Consider the following 24,633-nt stretch of genomic DNA (forward strand, 5'->3'; position numbering starts at 1 on the left):
TTTTGTGGTACCGGGGGTAACATCAGAAATGTGCAACACATTTTTCATTGCCTCAATCATGTAACGTGTGGCCCTACTGGAAGTTACATTAGTCTCATCGTCGTCGACACTGGAGTCAGTATCCGTGTCGACATCTGTGTCAGCCATCTGAGGTAGCGGGCGTTTTTGAGCCCCTGATGGCTTTTGAGACGCCTGGGCAGGCACAGGCTGAGAAGCCGGCTGTCCCACAATAGGTATGTCGTCAAACCTCTTATGCAAGGAGTCGACACTGTCGCGTAAGTCCTTCCACAGCACCATCCACTCAGGTGTCGACCCCGCAGGGGGTGACATCACGTTTACAGGCATTTGCTCCGCCTCCACATAAGCCTCCTCATCAAACATGTCGACACAGCCGTACCGACACACCGCAAACACACAGGGAATGCTCTGACAGAGGACAGGACCCCACAAAGCCCTTTGGGGAGACAGAGAGAGAGTATGCCAGCACACACCAGAGCGCTATATAACACAGGGATCCCACTATCAATGAGTGTTTTCCCTTATAGCTGCTTTTTTATATATATCATATATATATATATTATCTATACTGCGCCTAAATTTAGTGCCCCCCCTCTCTTTTTTACCCTTCTGTAGTGTTCAGACTGCAGGGGAGAGCCAGGGAGCTTCCTTCCAGCGGAACGGTGAGGGAAAAATGGCACCAGTGTGCTGAGGGAGAAGCCCCGTCCCCTTTTCGGCTGACTTTCTCCCGCTTTTTCTGGAATACTGGCAGGGGTAATTTTACATCTATATAGCCTCTAGGACTATATATGATGTATATTTGCCAGCCAAGGTGTCATATATTGCCCTCAGGGCGCCCCCCCCCCCCAGCGCCCTGCACCCATCAGTGACCGGAGTGTGAGGTGTACATGAGGAGCAATGGCGCACAGCTGCAGTGCTGTGCGCTACCTTGGTGAAGACCGAAGTCTTCTGCCGCCGATTTTCCGGACCTCTTCGTTGCTTCTGGCTCTGTAAGGGGGACGGCGGCGCGGTTCCGGGAACGAACACCAAGGTCGGGTCCTGCGGTCGATCCCTCTGGAGCTAATGGTGTCCAGTAGCCTAAGAAGCCCAAACTACCACCTGTTAGGTAGGTTCGCTTCTTCTCCCCTTAGTCCCTCGCTGCAGTGAGTCTGTTGCCAGCAGATCTCACTGTAAAAATAAAAAACCTAAATATACTTTCTTTCTAGGTGCTCAGGAGAGCCCCTAGTGTGCATCCAGCTCAGCCGGGCACAAGAATCTAACTGAAGTCTGGAGGAGGGTCTTAGTGGGAGGAGCCAGTGCACACCAGTAGTCTAAAAGCTTTCTTTATAGTTGTGCCCAGTCTCCTGCGGAGCCGCTAATCCCCATGGTCCTTACGGAGTCCCCAGCATCCACTTAGGACGTTAGAGAAAAGATCTTGGATTCAAACTTTTTCCAGTACACCAATTATTATTATTATTATTATATTTTATTTATAAGGCGCCACATGTGTTTCGCAGCGCCGTACAAAGGACAGTACAGGGGACAACACATTGCATTACAGTAAATAAATAACAGAAATAGAGTACAGGTAACAGAGCACCACACATTCTCAAGACATAATACAGCTAAGATGTAAGTATTGAGGGAGTGATCATCATACTACTAGAGGCTGGTGGCCATAGATGGAGATGAGCCTTTACTAGCAGGATAAAGATGGTCGTTGAGCAGGGGAGAGCTGTGAGTGAAATGTGTTGAGAAGAGGGCTTAGATAACAAGAGGAAAGAGGGCCCTGCTCTGAAGAGCTAACAATCTATTGGGGAGGGGCGACAGACAGATGACAAGAGGTGCAGGCCAGAGCCGTCTTAACAGCAGTGTAGGCCCCTGGGCACAGCAATGCACTGGGCCCCCTACCCATCTTCCAGCAGTAGGGGTGGGGGTGCTATCAGCGGCAGCTTTGATGTCCCGCGGGCGGTAGGGGGCGTTCTATCTTCCGCTCAGCATGTAGGACCTGGAGCAGTAATTTCTGCTAATTACTCCTTTACTGCACAGATGGAACTAAACTGTAGTAGGGGGCATTGGGCTGAATGAAGAAGCCCTTGTACATGACTTCCAGGTGGTAGGGGGTGTATAATACATAGGGGAGGGGTGAATAGTGGAGTGGGCTTAATATTTATCATTTTCCGGTGGGAGGGCAGCTTGCTTGACTGCAGATATCTCAAGCTTCTGAAAATATATTTCTTAGCTTTGAATGGGATAAAAAACTAGAGAGTCCCACCTTTCAGAAGGTTCTGGGGACTTTGGGATCAGAGTACAGGAGCCAGAGCAATTCACCAATGAAAATATAAAACTGCATACCAGGAGTGTGGAGCTGGAGCAGGGACCAGCTGCTTGAAGGCTGATATCTCTGGTTCTGGGCATAGTAGAGACAAGCTGCCAGTGTCCACCAAAAGGGGAGAGTCACAGCTTTTGGTTTATATCTTCAGAAATATTCTAAGTCAGACAGAACCCGAGATATCAGGCTGGGAAGAGCAATTAACAGGCTTGGATGGGGACCACTGCTTTCAAGTCGGATATCTCCGGTTTCCCAGGGCCGATTTTCAAAAATCTGGTACCCCTGGAAAGAGGGGACCCTCAGCTATCAGCCTAGGGCCTTTATACTCCTGGGGCCCTTGGGCAAGAGCCCATTGAGCCCATACGAAAAGACGGCCCTGGTGCAGGCAAGTGGGAGGTAGCCTGATGGCAGTAAGCAAGCAAAGCTGAGATGTTCACGGCATGAGGCAGGGGTGTGGAGGCGCGGCTTAAGCACTGAGTTATGCATCGAGAGGGTATGCTTTGATGAATAGGTGGGTTTTTAGTGCCCGTTTGAAGCTTTGCAAGGTTGGGGAGAGTCTAATGGAGCGGGGGAGTGCGTTCCACTGAAGGGGTGAAGCACGGGCAAAATCCTGAACTCGTGCATGGGAAGCAGTGACCAGGGCGGTGGAGAGGCGACGGTCATTAGTTGACTGTAGGGGGCGGGAGGGAGTATGAAGGGAAAGGAGGTTGGAGATGTAGGGAGCAGTGGAATTAGAGATGGCCTTGTATGTGAGGGTGAGGAGTTTGAAGAGGATTCTGTAGGGGAATGGGAGCCAGTGTAGATTTTGTTGAAGGGGAGTGGCAGATGTGGTGCGGCGGGAGAGGAAGATAAGCCTAGCTGCGGAGTTCAGGACAGATTGGAGGGGAGCAAGATGGGAGCAAGCGAGGCCAGTGAGGAGGACATTGCAGTAGTCAAGTCGTGAGATGACCAGTGAGTGGATGATGAGTTTAGTTGCACTCTGGGAGAGATATGGCCTGATACGAGCAATGTTGCGTAGCTGGAAACGACAGGATTGTGCCAGAGCTTGGATGTGGGGTGCAAAGGAGAGGGAGGAGTCAAGAGTGACGCCCAGGCAGCGGAGTTGGGGAACGGGGAAGATGGTGGTGTTGTCAACAATGATGGAGATATTGGTCGGGGGTGTTGCTCTGGATGGGGGGAAGATGATGAGTTCCGTTTTGTCCATGTTGAGCTTTAGAGAGCGTTCAGACATCCAGGAGGAGATTGCAGAGAGGCAGCTGGAAACCTGAGAGAGGACAGAGGGGGACATAAGGAGATGAGAGGTAGAGTTGTGTGTCATCAGCATAGAGGTGGTATTGAAGGCCAAATGAGTTAATAAGCGCACCCAGGGAAGAGGTATACAGGGAGAACAGAAGGGGTCCAAGGACAGAACCCTGAGGGACACCAACAGGAAGGATGGAAGGGTGTGAGGTGGTGCTTGAGGCAATGAATATAGGCTTGCCATATTCTATGATACACACGAGCTGAAGAAGGCTTTCTTGCTCTAAGCATAGTTTGGATTACTTGTTTTGAAAATCCTCTAGCTTCTAAGATAGAGGTTTCAACAGCCACGCCGTCAAAGACAGACGATCCAGATGGCTGTGCCAACAAGGACCCTGCATTAGCAGATCTGGACATTGAGGGAGCAGTATTGGTGCTTCCACGGATATTCTCAGCAGATCTGTGTACCAATGCCTTCTTAGCCAAGCTGAAGCTATTAGAATTATCGCTCCCTTTGCTTGCTTTATTTTTCTCACTACTCTGGGTAACAGAGATATTGGAGGGAACAAATATGCCAGATGAAATTTCCATTCTATTGACAGTGCGTCTACAAGGACCGCTCTTGGGTCCCTTGTTCTCGATCCGTACCTTGGAACTTTGTTGTTTAGACGAGACGCCATGAGGTCTATCTCTGGTAGACCCCACCTGTTCACTAGTGTCTGAAACACTTCTGGGTGTAATGCCCATTCGGTTTCCTGAATGGTGTGTCGACTGAGAAAATCCGCTTCCCAGTTCAGTACACCTGGGACAAACACTGCTGACAATGCTGGGAGATGGAGCTCTGCCCATCTTAGAATGGGAGTTACCTCCTCCATCAGTCTCTTGCTGCGAGTTCCTCCTTGATGATTGAGGTACACTACTGCTGTTGCATTGTCTGAGCGAACCTGGACCGGTCTTCCTTGCAGACTGTCCTTTGCCTGAACTAGAGCCAAGTAAATGGCCCTTATTTCCAACAGATTTATTGACAGGCGACTTTCCCTTGCGGTCCATTTTCCCTGGAACCAAAGGCTTCCGAGTACCGCACACCAGCCTTGCAGGCTGGCATCTGTTGTCAGGACTTGCCACTCTTTTATCCAAAAGGGTCTCCCCTTGTTTAAATGGTCTGTCTGTAGCCACCACGCTAAAGACCTTTTTACGTTTACTGGAAACTTTATCATCTGCTTTTTTATCGTCTGATGATTTCCGTTCCATTTGGTCAGAATAAGGTGCTGCAATGGTCTGGAGTGGAATTGCGCATATTCCACCATGTCGAAGGTTGATACCATCAGACCCAACAGTCGCATTGCTGCATGGACTGACATTGTCTGGGCGTGCAACGCTTCCTGAGCCATGACCTGCACCTTGACTATCTTTTTCTCTTGTAAGAGAACTTTCTGTAGGTCTGAATCCAATATGGCCCCCAAATGAACCATCCGCTGTGACGGATTCAGAGACGACATTTCCCAATTTATGAGCCACCCGTGTCTCTGTAAACAAACTATTGCCTGTCGAAGATGGCTCAAAAGGAAATCCTGAGAATGTGCTAGGATTAACAAGTCGTCGAGGTATGGGAATATTCTTATCCCCTGTTTGCGCAGACAAGCTGCCATAACCACCATGCTCTTGGTACACATCCTGGGTGCTGTTGCTAGCCCGAAGGGCAAAGCTTGGAACTGAAAATGTTCCTGGAGGATGGCAAACCTGAGGTAACAATGATGAAACAGTGCTATAGGCACATGTAGGTAAGCATCCCGTACATCCAGAGATACCATGTAATCTCCCGGTTCCATAGCCAACATTATGGAGCGTAGCGTCTCCATGTGAAACCTTGGGATCCAAATGTATTTGTTCAACATTTTTAGATTGAGAATTGGTCGAAATGACCCATTTGGCTTCTGGATCAGAAATAGATTGGAGTAAAACCCCTGTCCCCTTTGTGATGGCGGTACTGGGACAATCACACCTGACTGCAGTGATTTCTGGACTGCTTCTTGCAGGGCATTGGCCTTCGACTCTATACGAGACGGGCTGGTGCAAAAAAATCTTTGAGGAGGATGCCTCCTGAATGGGAACCCATACCCCTGAGATACCACCTTCTGCACCCAAGCATCTGTTGTTGACTGTTGCCATATGTGTGCAAAATGGAGTCGTCAGCCCCCAACCCTGGAATCCTCCAGGCAGAGGCCCGTCTCTTCAGGCTGATGGTTTCTGTTCAGGCTTGGAAGCTGGCTTTTTGCTAGCCCACTGCTTCCTACCCCTGGTTTTGAACTGGGGTTGCTTAGACTCCTCTTTAGCTTTCGCTTTGCTTTGCCAACGAAATGAGCGAAACTTTGAACCCTTAGACTTAGTGTTATAAGTAGCCGGAAATCTGACCTTCCTTGATTCAGTCTCTGATTCTAGGATATCAGATAATGGTTTCCCAAACAATATATTACCAATGAAAGGCAATACTTCCAATTCTGTCTTGGATTCCGCATCTGCTTTCCAGGTACGTAGCCAAACTGCTCTGCGAACGGCTACTGTCAAGGCTGAAGCTTTAGAAGCAACTATACCTATATCAATTGCTGCTTCTTCCAAATACTGGGCAGATTGTTATTAGGAGAAGAGATGTCATTCTCTAGTTCCTCTATCCATTCGCCCATTGCCTTTGCTACCCAGGCCGAAGCCATAGCAGGTCTTACCACTGCTCCTACTAGAGAAAATAAATTTTTCAGGAAGCTATATACCCTGTCTGTGACATCATTTAGTGAGGTAGATGACAGTGGTAAAGCAGATTTATGCACAAGTCGCAGTACATGTGCATCTACTTTTGGAGGAACTTCTCTTTTCGAACAATCCGCAGCTGGAAATGGATAATAAGAATTCCATCTTTTCGGAATCTTATATTTCTTACTGGGCGTTGCCCAAGACTCATCCATCATTTCCGTCAGTTAATCTGACGCTGGGAATTCAGTTTTAACTGATTTTGTTCGTTTAAACACAGGTGCTTTCGATTTTAACACTGCCTTAGCTGGCTCTTACAAAGAGAGAACAGCCTTCACAGCATCAATAAGTTCAGCTACATCCTCTGAACTAAAACTTTGCGACTGATCATCATACGGAGTACTTGAATATACTGTATCATCATCTGTTGTATCATCTTGTGTAGTCTGCCACATAGACGCATCTGTCTTAGTCTTACCTGTCCCTTGGTTGCTTGTAGAGGCTACTGGAACCAAGCCGTAGGAAGGGAGCTGCATGTATAGTGTAACCTAACCCTTTTTAATTCTCCTCGTCACTTTTGCCGCTCACAAACATGGTAATAATCTGTTAATGACTACACAATTTGTGACTGAAAATCACCTATATATGAGTATATAGAAGTGAGATCAATCTGACCACAGCCGTGCACCTTAATTGAGGGTCAGAACAGGACTGACAACATAGAAAAGTCAGCACACATACTAGCAGTCAGTCACATGTTAAGGCATTAGACATTGTCATATGAGAATACAACCCCCATAACAACTTACAAGTAAGTAGGAAAATTGTACTTCTGTTTCAACTGGTTCTTTTTCAACATAACATGCAGAAAACACAGTAATATACAGATCTCATATGCAATATGTACTAAAAATTAACAATTCATACTAACAAGTAGAGAGAATTTTTAGTACTGTACACCCTTCCTCTGTAGAGTGGGATACAGGGAGACTCACCACACTTACATATCCAAGCAAATGCACTCGTAAGACGCTGAGTGGATTCAGACGCTACTGATGTACACTACCGCTCCTGATAACTGATAACACAGTCGCTCACTGACGGACACGGACGCTCAGCGACTTCCACGAGTATGCAGACGCTAAGGCCTGCGACTCGGTCTAGGCGGGATCTCTAGTGTACACAACCACAGCGTCTAAGCTGCGACCGAGTACCCTCGTGGTAGCGTCTGAGACGGAAGTGAGGTCATTCAGTTCATGGACGGGATACGCGCGGAAACTGGTCATGAACTCGGAGGAGGGGCGGCCAGGAAAGCGTCTGAATCTCACCGTTGAATTAAACTCCAAGGATCGCGGCCTCTACCTAGTTTTGGCGCCTATGATCCCTAGAGCGTAGCGCTGTCGCACTCGAGATGTTCGGCGCATCAACACACTGTTCGTAGTCTCCACCGATACAGTGTAGCTGTGTCCGGACCCCTCTAGTAAGAGGAAATCCATACACTTACCTTCCCCCCATGCTCCGGCCACAGCCTGGTTACGTCTGCTGGACCTGCAAGAACATCCGACACAGACGCCCGTCAAGACAGCACTGTACCGCGAAGTTAAGCGTTGTTGCGACCCGGTGGGGAGTTGTTGGAGCGACTCTTACCAGTATGCGTTTAAGACGCTGTTAAGAAAAGACGCTCAAAAAACATAGTAAGTCTATAAAAATAACATAATAAAAGCTTCAGGCTGCTTTATTCACAGCAGCCCTGTGACCATGCAGCTTCCTGCCGCACCAAGCAAAAAACTGATTTGACTGAGTCAGTGGGCGGGACTATATGGTGAGGCCCCGATGCATCCAGGGAGGCCAGAAAGCTCGTGACCGTGTTGGTGCCATATCCGCTGTCGCTCAACCATTTCCCAATGTTATCCTGTGGACCCACCCAGAGAAAGTGAATTTAATGTTGTATAATGCATCTATTACGACCTTGTATATTTAAATAGAACCTCAATTTACAGTACATTTTACTTGTCTTCCTGCTTAAATCATCAAAGTACACCCTACTTTTCGAATTTTCTCCAAAATGCTGCTTGTTATTATGGTGACAATATCAGAAAACTATCACACAGTACATGCAGGCCCGGAGACAGGGGAGTACAAACAGTGCCGTTTCTAGCGGCGGGCGAGCCGTGCAACCGCACGGGGCGCCCGCCGCGGCACTTTGTTACTCCTTATCGCCTTTCCCGAGCGCTCCTGCTCGGGGGGCGGAGTTTCGCGGAATGACGCGTTGCGTCGTGATGTCACGACGCAAACGCGTCATTCCACGAAGCCCCGCCCCCCGAGCAGGAGCGCTCGGGAGAGGCGATAAGGAGATAAGCATGAAGGAGGAGGCGGCCGGCGCGAGGGATGTGAGGCGGCGGGACCGAAGAGCGGGAAGACGTAAGTATTCTCTCTCTCTCTCCCCCCCTCTCCCCCTTCCTTCCCCTCAACTTGAAACCTGCCTGCCGCAGCCGCACTGTGTAAAATGGGGACACCTGCCTATGGGGATACCTGCCTGCCGCACTGTGTAAAATGGGGACACCTGCCTATGGGGATACCTGCCTGCGTACTGTGTAATATGGGGGCACCTGCCTGCATACTGTGTAATATGGGGGCACCTGCCTGCGTACTGTGTAAAATGGGGATTTATGCCTGCCGCGCTGTGTAAAATGGGGATACCTGCCTGCCGCGCTGTGTAAAATGGGGATACCTGCCTTCCGCACTGTGTAAAATGGGTATACCTGCCTGCCGCACTTTGTAAAATGGGGACACCTGCCTGCCGCGCTGTGTAAAATGGGGACACCTGCCTGCCGCGCTGTGTAAAATGGGGACACCTGCCTGCCGCGCTGTGTAATATGGGGACACTTGCCTGCTGTAATGTGTAAAAAGGGGACTTTTTTATTTTTATTTTCCCCCCCCCTGTGGTGGGTGTGATGATATCAGGTGAGGCCATGCCCACTTTAATGAGACCACGCCCATTTTAATCAGGCCACACACCCTTGTCGGGAGCGCGCGCGCTGTAGGCGTGCGCATGCTTTTTCTTTTTATGGCTATATGGGGGGGCACGCATTTTTTTTTGGAGCAATTGGGAGGGGGGGGGCGCATTTTGAAATCTCGCACTGGGAGCCAAATTGTCTAGAAACGGCCCTGGGTACAAAGGGTACCCCCGTCCCGGGCCCGGGGTCCTGAGGGGCCCCAAAGTCTGGAAACTGTTCTGCAGCTGCCACCCCCTTACACCCCCGTTACCAGATGCCGGCTCAGAGTCCCAGCAGCAGAGCTGTGCCACAGGTAAAGCAGCTTCTGTAGCCGCTCCCCCTTCTTTGTATCCCAGCTTCACCATTGGTGGTCAGCAGGGAGCTCCGCCTCCTCTACAGTTGTCCGGCCACTCTACTCCTGCTGAATTCCTCAGGCAGCCAGGGACAGGATTCCCTATGGTCCCCTTATACAGGTAGGACCTGGACTCCTTCCCCGGCCTCATGCTCCTCTATATGCGGCCGCCCCTGTTTACAGCTCAATGTTTTCAGCATGGGCAGCAGCACAGGGAGGTGTACACTCTAAAGGAGCGAACGGCAAACACCCGCGATTTGCGGGTGTTTAGTTGGTGGAGCCTAATGACGAAAAGTTGCCTGGCTCAATTAGACCTGTGCTGTATCACTGTGTTACCAGGTAATGTCTCCCCCACTCCCTCTCCCTGTCCTCTCTCTCCCTAACTCTCTCTCCTCTTGCTCCTCTCACTCTGACAGTCTCTCTCTCACTCCCTGACACTCTCTCCCCCTCTCTGACACTGTCTTTCTCTCTCCCGTTGAATGGAAAGAGTGCAGCGGGCCCGCAAGGGGCTTTGTTGCACTCACACACCCCCTTCTTCTCTCTCTATACTGGTTATATGGGGAGGGTGGTAAAGGCGAGGGGCCAGGTGGGGGGGCCCCCAGAGATATCTGTATATCAGGCCCCAAGATTTCTGTTGCCGGCCTTGAGTACATGGCACCATAATGAGTGTGTTGTCCAGAAATAATCCAATAGTAATCATTGGTAGTGCCCTTTAAAATGGTCAGAAAATGGATGTTATTACAGACCAGAATGTATTAATGAAGTGGTATGACACATGGTCAAACCGGAAATTGATCCTGCTGTTCAGATTCAGTGGCAGGACTACGATGTTCTTGGTGATCATGGTAATCAGTAGCCTTAGGTAAGTTCTCCCCTCCTCCACAGCATTGCTTCTTGTAGTCTTTTTTTCAGGGCAGAATTACCTTTTACATTGTTTAAAATGAAATGTTGAATATATAGTACTTACAATATCATCACGCAGGTCTTTAATTCCTCGTACAATGAGAAGACAGAGTAAGGGCATCATTATTGCAAACCATGGCAGGGTAGAAATTGCAGGAACGGTCTGAAAATAATATATGGCAAAAAGGTGCATTACTAGTAGTAGTAGCCATTAATTATGTTATTTCTATGTACCATTCTACCACAAAGAAGTGTGCCCCCAGTGGAAGTCACTGTCAGCATATATATTACAGTGACGTGCGGTGAGTTAAAGGGCTGGGGAGGCACACATGGGGATGGGTCTGAATGCTGGGAGTCTGTCTGACCCCCTACTCACTGTAACTCTCCCTCACTACACTAAGCTAAAGTGTCCATTGAGTCTCCTTCCTGCATCACTGTGTCTTCTGCTGAGTTCCTACTACAATGGTCGCATGACACATCCAAGTGTCCATCAGTGCACAAGGTCCGCCCCCACACTCAGAGGCATACCTCTCTTATACCCCTTTCACACCGCACAATATGCCAGGTCGGCGTGTGGTGTGAAAGCGCCATAGTCGAAATCCCGAGTCGCCTGACCCGGTAATTCAACCCGAGAATAAAGCAGTGTTATTCCCAGGTTGAATACTGGGTCAGTGGCAGCGTAAACGGGCTCCCGGGTCGATGCGTCCCAGGACCCATTCACTACAACAGGGAAAGGCGGCGCAGAGATGATCTCATCTCCAAGCGCCGCCTCCACCCCCACTGCCGGCTCAGCCCCCCGCCACTATGGCAACCCGCCTGGCATGTTGCAGGGTCGGGGAAGCCAGCAGTAGTGTCCAATGCCGGATCCCACCCGGGAAGGACTCGTTTCCAATTCCCGGGTGGGATCCAGCATTGGCGATGTGGAAGGGGTATTATACTCCTTTAACACTGCAAATATAACCCAGGTTATTGCCGGGTCGACCCGGGATGAGGTGCAGTGTGAAAGGGGTATAATACCCCTATCACATCGCCAATGCCGGATCCCACCCAAGTGAATAAGCCGGGTCGAGCAACCCGGCATTTCAACCCGGGTTATGCCTCTGCAGAACATACACACAATGTTAAGAAGGGCCTGGAAACCTGCATTTTAAAGAAAAACATGAATGTGACATTCAACATATGGTCAGCTCTTGTGGAATAAAAACAGTTAAGTCCAATTGGAGAACTAATAATAGAGAAGATGAGATGGAGGAGATGAGGAGCATTTATGAGTTGAGAACTCTTGTTCCCATGGGGCTCAACACTGAATTGAGAGAAACAAAATGATTTCTATTAGTGATGAGCGGGTTCGGATCCTCGGGATCCGAACCCCCCCGAACTTCAGCTCTTTTACACGGGTCCGAGGCAGGTTCGAACCTTCCCGCCTTGCGCGGTTAACCCGAGCGCGCCCGAACGTCATCATCCCGCGGTCAGATTCTCGCGAGATTCGTATTCTATATAAGGAGCCGCGCGTCGTCGCCGCCATTTTCACTCGTGCATTGGAAATGTTAGTGAGAGGACGTGGCTGGCGTCCTCTCACTTTTATTCATGTGGCTGCAAATATCTGTGCTTACTGCTTTATTGTGGGGACTGGGAGCAGCAGTATTATATAGGAGGAGTACAGTGCAGAGTTTTGCTGATCTGTGACCACCAGTATTATACGTTCTCTGCCTGAAAAACGCTCCATATCTGTACTCAGTGTGCTGCATATATCTGTGTTCACATTGCTTTATTGTGGGGACTGGGGAGCAGCAGTATTATATAGGAGGAGTACAGTGCAGAGTTTTGCTGACCAGTGATCAGTATTATACATTCTCTGCCTGAAAAAACGCTCCATATCTGTGCTGCATTGTAGTATATATAGTAGGAGTACAGTGCATAATTTTGCTGACCACCAGTATATAATATATAGCAGTACGGTACAGTAGGCCACTGCTCTACCTACCTCTGTGTCGTCAAGTATACTATCCATCCATACCTGTGGTGCATTTTAGTTTTGCACAGTTTGCTGACCACCAGTATATAATATATAGCAGTACGGTACAGTAGGCCACTGCTCTACCTACCTCTGTGCCGTCAAGTATACTATCCATCCATACCTGTGGTGCATTTCAGTTTTGCACAGTTTGCTGACCACCAGTATATAATATATAGCAGTACGGTACAGTAGGCCACTGCTCTACCTACCTCTGTGCCGTCAAGTATACTATCCATCCATACCTGTGGTGCATTTCAGTTTTGCACAGTTTGCTGATCACCAGCATATAATATATAGCAGTACGGTACAGTAGGCCACTGCTCTACCTACCTCTGTGTCGTCAAGTATACTATCCATCCATACCTGTGGTGCATTTCAGTTTTGCACAGTTTGCTGACCACCAGTATATAATATATAGCAGTACGGAACAGTAGGCCATTGCTCTACCTACCTCTGTGTCATCAAGTATACTATCCATCCATACCTGGGGTGCATTTTAGTTGTGCGCAGTATATATAGGAGTACAGTGCATAATTTTGCTGATCACCAGTATATAATATATAGCAGTACGGTACAGTAGGCCACTGCTCTACCTACCTCTGTGTCGTCAAGTGGTGCATTTCAGTTGTGCACAGTATATATAGTAGTAGGCCATTGCTATTGATACTGGCATATAATTCCACACATTAAAAAATGGAGAACAAAAATGTGGAGGGTAAAATAGGGAAAGATCAAGATCCACTTCCACCTCGTGCTGAAGCTGCTGCCACTAGTCATGGCCGAGACGATGAAATGCCATCAACGTCGTCTGCCAAGGCCGATGCCCAATGTCATGGTAGAGAGCATGTAAAATCCAAAAAAATAAAGCTCCGAAAATTGACCCAAAAATCTAAATCAAAATCGTCTGAGGAGAAGTGTAAACTTGCCAATGTGCCATTTACGACACGGAGTGGCAAGGAACGGCTGAGGGACTGGCCTATGTTCATGGCTAGTGGTTCAGCTTCACATGAGGATGGAAGCACTCATCCCCCTGCTAGCAAACTTAAAAGAGTTAAGATGGCAAAAGCACAGCAAAGAACTATGCGTTCTTCTAAATCACAAATCCCCAAGGAGAGTCCAATTGTGTCGGCCACTTGTGTCGCTTAGCTTAGTCACACAGCGACCTTGGTACACCTCTTTATTTCTTTGCATCATGTGCTGTTTGGGGACAATTTTTTTGAAGTGCCATCCTGTCTGACACTGCAGTGCCACTCCTAGATGGGCCAGGTGTTTGTGTCGGCCACTTGTGTCGCTTAGCTTAGCCATCCAGCGACCTCGGTACACATTTTAGGACTAAAAATAATATTGTGAGGAGTTCAGAATAGACTGAAAATGAGTGTAAATTATGGTTATTGAGGTTAATAATACTATGGGATCAAAATGACCCCCAAATTCTATGATTTAAGCTGTTTTTGAGGGTTTTTTGTAAAAAAACACCCGAATCCAAAACACACCCGAATCCGACAAAAAATTTTCAGGGAGGTTTTGCCAAAACGCGTCCGAATCCAAAACACGGCCGCGGAACCGAATCCAAAACCAAAACACAAAAAAATTCCGGTGCACATCACTAGTTTCTATAAGCTTACCTTTTCACCCTTAATAGGAGGGATTAATCTTAAGAGCTGACATATGAGATAAACTAGGATTTCCAATGAACTATGGGGGTCATTCCGAGTTGATCGCTAGCTGCCATTGTTCGCAGCGCAGAGATCAGGCTAAAAATCAGCATTTGTGCGTATGCTCGGCAATGCGCACGCGCGACGTACGGGTACAAAGTCCTTTGTGGTTTTGCACAGGTTCTAGCAATGTTTTCATTCGCACTGGCGGCCGCAAGAAGATTGACAGGAAAAAGGCGTTTCTGGGTGGCAACTGACCATTTTCAGGGAGTGTTTGGAAAAACGCAGGCGTGGCTGGGCGTTCGCTGGGTGGGTGTCTGACGTCAAATCCAGACACGAGTAGGCTGAAGTGATCGCAAGCGCTGAGTAAGTCTAGAGCTACTCAGAAACGGCACAAACTGTTTTTGCAGACCTCGGCTGCACATGCGTTCGCACTTCTGCTAAGCTAAAATACACTCCCCAGTGGGTGGCGCATAGCGTTTGCACGGCTGCGAAAACTAGCCAGTGAGCGATCAACTCGGAATGAGGGCCTATATGTATAAGGGATTGGTGACATATACAAGCATCCTTTTGTTTGATTAATGGATTGTGATTATCTTTCTCAATCCTCTAGTATTTTATTATAAAAAACATAAGGATTTGTTTGATTATGTGGAATAATGTATATTATGAAGCTGCTGCTGTTTTTTTGTTTACATTCTCGTATGATTACACCTGCGGACCTGATTTCCGGAATAGTGCTGTATGCGTTCCAAATGACGTATGAACATGGCGTCTCCATAACAAAAAAGCGGTAAATCGATCTTTAGGAGAACGCGGAGATCTTTGGGTATAGAAGCGTTTTTAATATAGGAATAATGGACAATTATGGAACGGACTCTGCCCAAGTGAAATGATACTACCACCCGCCATTCCCTTATTCTGTATCACCTCTTTGATTGAAGCAATTTGTAATATTGTCCCATATAAAAGCACTGTATAATTGTTCTTTTATGTATATTAAGATATGTAAACATTGTGTATACAGTATTTTGATTATGAGGAATATTACATTTAAAGGTGTTACAGATAAAAAGTTGTGTGCTTTTGGAAGGAAAATCTTATGATTGGTGGAAATAATCATGTAACTAACTAGGATATTAGAAACACAAACAAAAAAAAGCACAGACAGCGCTAGCAGACTTATTAAAATAATTTTTTGTTTCTCTCAAATCATATATTTAATATATAACTTCTTTCTATACATCTAAATCTAGTTCTATATGAGTTTTAACAAGTATTATTGTCTTCAAAACATGGCACTATAAATGTAACAGTTTATCCCAATAAATTAATGATCTCATATCATCACATTTTATATCACAATTCCATGCTCCACTCTGTAAATCTAAACATCTATCACAATTCAAATAATGTAGCTGGATACAATTATCTCACACTGTTCCATTCAGGGTTACAAAGTTTCCAAGCTCCACTCTTATACTTAATAGCTTTATCAGCTCAGGCTGGAGATTAATATTCTGTTGGTGGGCTTCAGCAAAACGATTACTGCAGAGTCTCTTAATCAAATTATAAAATTTATATTCAGTGATCTATACTGCTTTAAAATGTAACGTTCTCTGCTTTTGAATTTGTTAGTTGGTTTAGCATGCAAAGTCTCAATATGATTTCCCTTAGAGAGAGCCAATTGATTAATGCACAGCAACGGTTAGATCTAACTGAGGAAGCCACTGATGGACACAGGCGGAGAAACGCGTCTTTTAAAGTTTTAAATGATCCTGCATACCTATAATCAGCACACCACGCAAGGACAAATCTGCTTCAACAATGGGGGGAAAATCTAACCGATCTCCGGATAAGGCTTACTGAGAAGGTATTCGAGCACCAGAGCTGGGAGTTTAAAGGAACGGAACCCAGGAGGAAGACGTTGTAATATTGTGCATTCAAACATGGCCATGTATAATTAATTGCTGATATGCATGAACAAACTTGCTCCTTTTGAGGGAAACTATATTAAAACCCTGCATGCCAAACCAGCTAACAAATATCTAACTAACCATTGCTGTGCATTAATCAATTGGCTCTCTCTAAGGGAAATCATATTGAGACTTTGCATGCTAAACCAACTGACAAACTCAAAAGCAGAGAACATTACATTTTAAAGCAGTATGGATCACTGAATATAAATTTTATAATTTGATTGAGACTCTGCGTAATCGTTTTGCTGAAGCCCACCAACAGAATATTAATCTCCAGCCTGAGCTAATAAAGCTATCTCCTATATATTAGCCCAGATCTGTGACTTTGTGCCTCATTTGCTAACGCTGGGTGGAGTCACAACACTGGGTGGAGTTAGTCAAATGAGTCACAGATCTGGGCAAATCTATAGGAGACTAGGAGCAGAAGCAGATGGTATGGGCATGGCACAGTCAGGGGTGCATACCTCCCAGCTTTATTCAGGCAGACAGGGGTGCAAACCTCCCAGCTTTCTTCAGGCAGAAGGAGGGACACACGTGCAGCGAAAATGGGGCATGGTCAATGAAAAGGGGCATGGCTTCGTGTGAGGACCCGCAATCGCAAGCCACGCCCCCATTTTCGTCAGTGAGGGGGCATGCCCAGCGCTCTGTGAGCTGCTGGCATGCCCCCAGGGGTGGATTATGAGTCTGGGGGGCCCAGGGCACTTGAGACAGGGGTCCCTATCTCATTGCTGTGCCTGCTGCGGGTTCGAGGTGTGGCATAATCACAGGACATGTGGCCACGCCCCCTTATACAAATTCCAGAAATAGTTTTTTCTGCTGCGGGGTACACTGGGCTCCACAAAGATAGACATTAGGGGTGTAGAGTAGGATCTTGATCCGAGGCACCAACAGGCTCAAAAGCTTTGACTGTTCCCAAGATGCATAGCGCTGCCTCCTCTATAACCCTGCCTCCCTGCAGAGGAGCTCAGTTTTGTAGTTGGTGCTGCAGATAGCAGGCACGTAACAGAGGGGCTGCTACTGGCAGCCCTAAGAAGAGCTTTTTTGTGAAGCAAAGTGAAGACTACAAGGGCTGCAGCAGAGTTTAGATGTCAGGAGACATTCCCTGCTGCAGCTCCATCACTCCCCAGCGGCGCTGTACACTCCCGTGTCCTGGTTGCCGGGTACCTACAGCAGGAGGCTCCGGTTTTCTTCAAATTAGACACACACGGCTGGGGCTCTCCAGGATCTCGTGGCCGCGCTTCGGGAGGTGGTAAGTGGGTCCCGTTCGCGGGACCCGCTCTTTATCGCGATACGTCGCGGCCGGTGGGAGGCGGGCCGTGCGCGCTGGTGTGGACACTGTGGCAGTACAGGCGACCCCACTAGGCCACCAGGGCACGGGCATAGGTCGGTTTCTCTCATAAACCGTTTTATATTAAGCCCATAGTACCGGTTAGACCTGTAGCCCCTCCCCCAGCCCCAGGGCACCATTTACAGTAAATGTTCCCGCCCTGGAGCTGCATATCTCTCTCTCCCTCACTCCCAGTCAGTGTTTGGGCACCATTTCTCTCAGCTACACTGTTCCTGGGACTGCTTGGGCAAATCCTCCTGTGTAAAGCCGCCTGACAGTCAGCGCTGTGCCTTTATAAGACACTTAAGTATTCTACATGTTGTTTAGACAGTGTTAGTTAAGAAAAAGTGCATTTGGTCAGGGTTATTTGGTACAAGTACCCTGTGATATACATCCAGTCTTTACTGTGCAGTGTTATATCTATTGATTACATACAGGGCCGGTGCAAGGTTCTTAGACACCCTAGGCAAATCTAAACAATACCGCCCCCGCTCCCCCCAATACCCTCCACACAGCCACTCGCATTTTAGTGACCGCCAGACAATATGGAGAGCATTTTAGTAACCTCCAAACTATACGGAGAGCATTTTAGTGACCGCCAGACAATACGGAGAACAATTAGTGACCACCAGACAATACGGAGAGCATATTAGTGACTGCCAGACAATAAAAAAAGCTGTTAAGTAAACACCAGACAAAACTGAGAGCATTACTGTGACTGCCATACAATATTGATATCATTTTAGTGACTGCCCCACAATACTGAATATATACGAAAATGGACAGAATTCTCAGAGTGAGGTGCAATCAATAAAACATCCCTGGATTGTGACAGTAGGGGTAATGCCCTATATGCCATTAGTGATCCTAAATATATAACATGGTGATGACATGGATTAGTTGGCCACTGGTTACTACTGCTTTGGCCTCATGAACACTAATCTCGCTTGCAATAATTAATCTCACAAAAGATAGTGCGCGCTACCTGGGGTACACAAGAACCGCTAGACCAGAGCTGGACTTTGGGGGGGCTTGGGCACTTAAGACGGGTGGACCCTCTCCCTCATGTCAGCACATCGCTGGCTGTGGCTGCTGTGTCTCCAACCCCCTGTGTAGGTGTATATATACATATATAAATATATATTTGTGTGTGTGTGTGCGCGCAATAAAGCAAGTCCAGTGATCACGCTGAGCCGAAAAAGAAGTGGGTCCCAGAGTCCCCTCACTTTTAAAAATTGGGGTCCAACCTGTCCTTTTCTGGGTCCCATTGTAATGAAGGTTCTTAATAATCTTATTAATTATTCAAATATGCAAACACAGACTTGATTTGGACACTACAAAAGTGTTGCAAGGGGGAGGAGGGGGCTGAAAACGCTGCTGGGCTGTGTACCAAACAGGACACTCTGCACCAGAGCTGTAACTAGACATTTTGGCGCCCTTCGGCACAAAGTGAATTGGTGCTCCCCCTCCCATACTGCACAGTATGGACAGTGCGCGGCGAAGGCGCGCAGCCAAAAATTTGGGGCATGGCTTCATGGGGAACGGGCGTGGCCACATAATATTGCCAATTCACATTACACCACACAGTAGTGCCGCTTATACACATTGTACCAGGTAGAACCTCTTATACACACTGCGCCAGGTAGAGCACGTTATACATATTGTGCCAGATAGAGCACGTTCTACACTTTGCGCCAGGTAGAACACTTATACACATTGCGCCAGGCAGAGTACATTATACACATTGCGCCAGGCAGAGTACATTATACACATTGCACCAGATAGAGCACGTTATACACACTGCGCCAGGTAGAACACTTATACACATTGCACCAGGCAGAGTACATTATACACATTGCACCAGGTAGAGCACGTTATACACATTGCGCCAGGCAGAGCACATTATACACACTGCGCCAGGCAGAGCACATTATACACACTGCGCCAGGCAGAGCACATTATACACAGTGCGCCAGGCAGAGCACGTTATACACATTGCGCCAGGCAGAGCACGTTATACACATTGCACCAGGTAAAGCACATTATATACACTGCACCAGGTAAAGCACATTATACAGATTGCACTAGGTAGAGCACGTTATACAATTTGCGTCAGGTAGAGCACTTACACATTGCAGCCACCACCTCAGACCCCCAGTCGCCACCCCTCCCCAGATGCCGCGGTAACCACCCACAGCAGACATAGCCACCACCAACTTCACTCACTGGCCCCTCACTCTCACCATGTGTCCGAAACAGAGCTGAGGAGAGGAGTGCAGTCAGTCAGCTGCTGCGCTGTAAGGAGCTACAGTTTTCACTGCAGCAGCTTCATGAAACCTCCATGGCTACCCCATGCCGCGATCCCTGACTGAAGCCCCGAGTGCAGCACTGCGGCTGCATCTGAAGAAATAAACCATCGGCGCGGCAGCAGCATAGATCGGCCTGGCGGGGGGTAGGTACTCAGAGCACACACACCCCACTTCCCCTGCGTGCGCCAGTGACCCCAGCCACCTGCTGTCCCGCCACCTACCGCTGGCATCTTCCCAAGTCATGATCCCTATAGCGCGTATTTGCGAACACTGACGTCACTCACAATACTGTATACAGTGGCCACAGTGCCTTCCGCAAGAAATTGAATAAACAGTACTCTGATGAAGGATTAAAGATACGAAAGGTTAGTACTGTATGGTGGTCAGTACAGTGTCTTTCATTTTCTATAAAAAAGCCCGGCAAGTGCCGCCTCCATACTCGTGTGTGTGTGTGTGTATATATATATATATATATATATATATACATACATTTTTCTCCCCCTCACTGACCTCAGAGTTGACTTGCGGGTCCCAGCACGGTCAGGCTGATTCAGAATCCTGTTGCTTCTTGGGGGCTGAGATGTTAAGATATCACACACACACACACACATATATATACACACATAAACACGTGTATATATATATATATATATATATATATACACACACATATACACTGCATATATATATATATATATATATATATATACATACACACACACACACACATATATATATATATATATATATATATATATATATATATATATATAACTACATAAAACCCAGAGTGTACAATTCAAATTTAATTGGTAACAGAAAAAAAAAAAAAAAAAATAATAATAATAATAATAATACTACAGCCTTTCTTACTTTTGCTTTGTTGACTGCAAAGATAGGCTGTGATGACAATTAAACACAGCAGGAGAGAGACTGCACTTTCCTCTCTGAGTCTGACTGCCTCTGAACACTGACAGGGATCCCGCCTCCTTCCCTGCAGCCTGCGCGCCCAGCCAGTCACGGACCCGCAGGCTGCAGACAGAGTAACTCCCTATTGGACAGCTGGTACATAGCTAGGCAGCAGGAGCCTATCGCTGCTCTGCAATGCCGGCAGCTGTCCGTGTTCGGCCGTTATCAGTGGGGAGCCAGGAGCTCCGTACCGCGGATCTGATCAGTAATAGAGATCAGATCCGACCTGTGGCGGGTCGCGGGTGGCACACTCAGATGTGCCATCATGAATGGTAGTGGGGGTGGGTGCGGGGTATGTGATTTGCAGGGTGCATTCGCGGCGGGAGGGGGATCGGTGGGTGACGTGGGGGGGGGGGGAGACGCGGGGGGTATTGCAGAGGGAGTAGTGAAATAAGTGATGGGCGGCTGCGGTATTCTTGCTCCTCGTCTATTAAGGAAGAGGAGCACTGGTAAAGTAATGAAGGAAACATTCATCGGCAGCGTGCGGCACCGCCCTCCAGTGGCCAGCGCCCATAGGCAGCTGCCTAAAGCTGCCTAATGGTCGCGCCGGCCCTGATTACATAGCTATATATAAGCTAGTCCAGTGCAGTATTATTGCTTGTCATAACGTCTGCATTGTACAAACTGTGACTATGTGTGTGTGCATTGGCCTGCTGGGTGACTTCCATTTCGTGTCTCTCACTCAGCTTGCTATCCCTACATTCTATAACCTGTGGGGGCTAGGTGCGTCAGGTTTATTATAATATAATATAGGATATTCACAAGATATACTTTCATTGTATTTTTCTCTGTGATTGTAGTCACAATATCTCTCCCGAATCCCTGTTTGTGCTGACTACACTGTGCAGGAATTTGGGTCAGGTAGTGTGCTGCTGACAAATTGTACTGTGTTACCTTATACTGCAAGTTACATAGAAACATAGAATTTGACGGCAGATAAGAACCACTTGGCCCATCTAGTCTGCCCCTTTTTTATCCTTTAGGTAATCTCAACCCTTTTTGAACCTTAATTCTTTGTAAGGATATTCATATGCCTATCCGAAGCATGTTTAAATTGCTCTAGTCTTAGCCTCTACCACCTCTGATGGGAGGCTATTCCACTTGTCCACTACCCTTTCTGTGAAGTAAGTTTTCCTTAAATTTCCCCTGAACCTGCCTCCCTCCAGTTACAGTGTATGTCCTCGAGTTCTAATACTCCTCTTCCTTTGAAGAATGTTTCCCTCCTGAACTTTATTAAAACCCTTGGTATATTTGAAAGTTTCTATCATGTACCCCCTTTCCCTTCTCTCCTCCAAACTATACATGTTAAGATCTTCTAGCCTTTCCGAGTAAGTTTTGTGATGTAGAACATGCACCATTTTAGTTGCCCTTCTTTGTACACTCTCTAATGTATTTATATCCTTCTGGAGATATGGTCTCCAGAACTGGACACAGTATTCCAGATGCGGCCGTACCAATGACCTATACAGTGGCATTATCACTTCTTTTTTCCTGCTACTGATTCCTCTCCCTATACAACCAAGCATCTGACTTGCCTTTCTCATTGCTTTGTTGCATTGCTCTCCTGCCTTTAAGTCACTTGAAATAGTGACTCCTAAATCCCTTTCCTCCTCAGTAGTTTCCATTATAGTACCCTTGATACTATATTTAGCCTTTGGGTTTTTGAGACCCAAGTGCATTTTTGCAATTTTTAGCATTAAACTGTAGTTGCCACGTTCTTGACCATTTCTCAAGCCTAGCTAGGTCATCAATCATTTGTTTTACCCTTCCCGGTGTGTCTACCCTGCTGCATATCTTTGTATTATCTGCAAAAAGGCATACTTTCCCTTTAATACCATTTGCAATGTCACCAAAGATATTAAAGAGAACTGGTCAGAGTACAGATCCCTGGGGTACTCCACTGGTAACACTTTCTTCCAAAGATTGCACTCCATTTACTACAACTGTCTGTTTCCTATCCTGCAACCAGGTTCTTATCCATTTAACTGTTTTGTAATCCACCCCCACGCTTTCAAGTTTATTTAGCAGTCTGTGATGTGGGACAGTGTCAAATACCTTGCTAAAGTCTAGATATGCTACATCTACAGCTCCCTCTTGATCTATTATTTTCATCACAGAGTAAAAAAAAAGTCAATAAGATTTGTTTGGCATGATCTCCCGCCAGTAAATCCATGCTGTTTTGGATACTGTAAGTTGTTTGATTTAAGATATTCCCCTACTCTTTTTTTTAATAGTTTTTCCATTACTTTCCCTACTAGTTATAATAACATGTCTACTTATGAGGGTAACAGTTCTGGGGCTGAACACACTGGGAGTGGTGCTGAAGCCGTAGATACTTTTGAGGAAAATATAGCAGCTGAGTGCTCTGGTTCTGGGGGTTCCTTGCCCCCCAGTGGGACTGTGGCAACGGGGGTCCAGAATGACCCGCCGTGGGCTACCTTCTCCACACTACTGAATACGCTAGTTACTAAACTAATGCCCCCTATGGGACCTCCTATGCCGGTCCAACCGTATGTGGTCCCCGCGGTTAATCCACCGTGGGCAGATAACTTGTCTGCTCAGTTAAAGAAATTGAACCAGTCACTGACTACTAAAAATTCTAACCCTCGCTCGCCTAAGACCAAGGGGTCCTCTAAGCGGGCCATTACTTCCTCACAATCCACTGCTGTCACTGACACCTCGTCTGATGAAGATGGCGTTCACACTGACCCCACAGATTCTGACACTGATAATACTGATGGGGATAGCAGTTCGCAAGTGGATGTTGCTGATCTATTGGAGGCTATAAAGTTGATTCTACAGATTACGGATGATCCCAAGCCATCCGTTCCTCCTAAGAAACCAGATAGGTTCAAGCGTCAGAAGGTGGTTAAACAAGTTTTACCTCATTCTGATCACCTGGTTGATATACGTCAGGAATCCTGGGAAAATCCAGGTAAGACGTTTGTGCCTCACAAGAAGCTGCTTGCTCGCTATCCCCTCGCGCCAGAGCTGTCTAAAAATTGGGAAACACCTCCTCCAGTGGACTCGCATGTGGCAAGGATGGTGGTTTCCTCTGCTCTACCAGTTACTACCATCACGTCTCTGAAAGAGCCTACGGATAAACGTGTGGAGGGTTGTCTGAAAGCGATTTACACCCTCACGGGTGCTGCGCAAAGGCCCACTATTGCAGCGACATGGGCTGCAGAAGCTATTGAAGCGTGGGCCTAAGAGTTGAAAGCTGAAATCTCTTCTGACCATGCTAGACAATGCTTGTCATATATTGTCACAGCTTCTCACTATATTAAAGAGGCGGCTTCTGATGCCGGTGTTCTGGCAGCCAAGGCTTCTACTACGTCAGTCCTGGCTCGTCGGATATTGTTGCTGCGATCCTGGTCTGTGGATCTGGATTCTAGAAAAACCCTGGCAGTACTCCCTTGTAAGGGAAATATCCTGTTCGGAGAGGACTTAAATAAGATAGTGGCTGATTTGGCTACTGCTATAACAGCCTGTCTGCCAAGTACTGCTCCTTCTGTGTCGAAGGCTAAAAGTACTTCTTTTCGTCCCTTTCGTCCTTCAGGTAAAGCAAAAGGTCAGGCGTACCACAAACAGGCCCGCACTTCCAAACCTGGTAAGCCAAAGCCCAAAAGAGCCTGGGCTGCCCGTCAGTCAGCTTCCAAGACCGATAAGCCTGCCGCATGACGGGGCGGGCCTCCGCCTGGGGGACCCCAGGGTGGCGGTCTGGCTTCTAGGCTATACCCAGGAATGGTTCAAGACCACTTCAGATGCCTGGGTACGGGAAGTCGTCACTCGAGGTTACTCCATAGCCTTCAAAAA

General features: G+C 47.3%; 1 protein-coding gene across 3 annotated transcripts in view; it reads right to left on the reverse strand.

Annotated features, from left to right (window-relative positions):
• The window catches only part of ATP8B3 (ATPase phospholipid transporting 8B3), a 937,871-nt gene that overhangs the window by 611,514 nt on the left and 301,724 nt on the right, over positions 1-24,633 (reverse strand). For all 3 annotated transcript variants that reach the window (XM_063915843.1, XM_063915834.1, XM_063915853.1), the window contains one exon: positions 10,626-10,724. In XM_063915843.1, the coding sequence (XP_063771913.1) occupies positions 10,626-10,724 (99 nt within the window). The remainder of the gene's footprint in view (positions 1-10,625; positions 10,725-24,633) is intronic.

This window comes from Pseudophryne corroboree, chromosome 1, assembly GCF_028390025.1.
Source record: "Pseudophryne corroboree isolate aPseCor3 chromosome 1, aPseCor3.hap2, whole genome shotgun sequence".
NCBI classification, from domain to species: Eukaryota; Metazoa; Chordata; class Amphibia; order Anura; family Myobatrachidae; genus Pseudophryne; species Pseudophryne corroboree.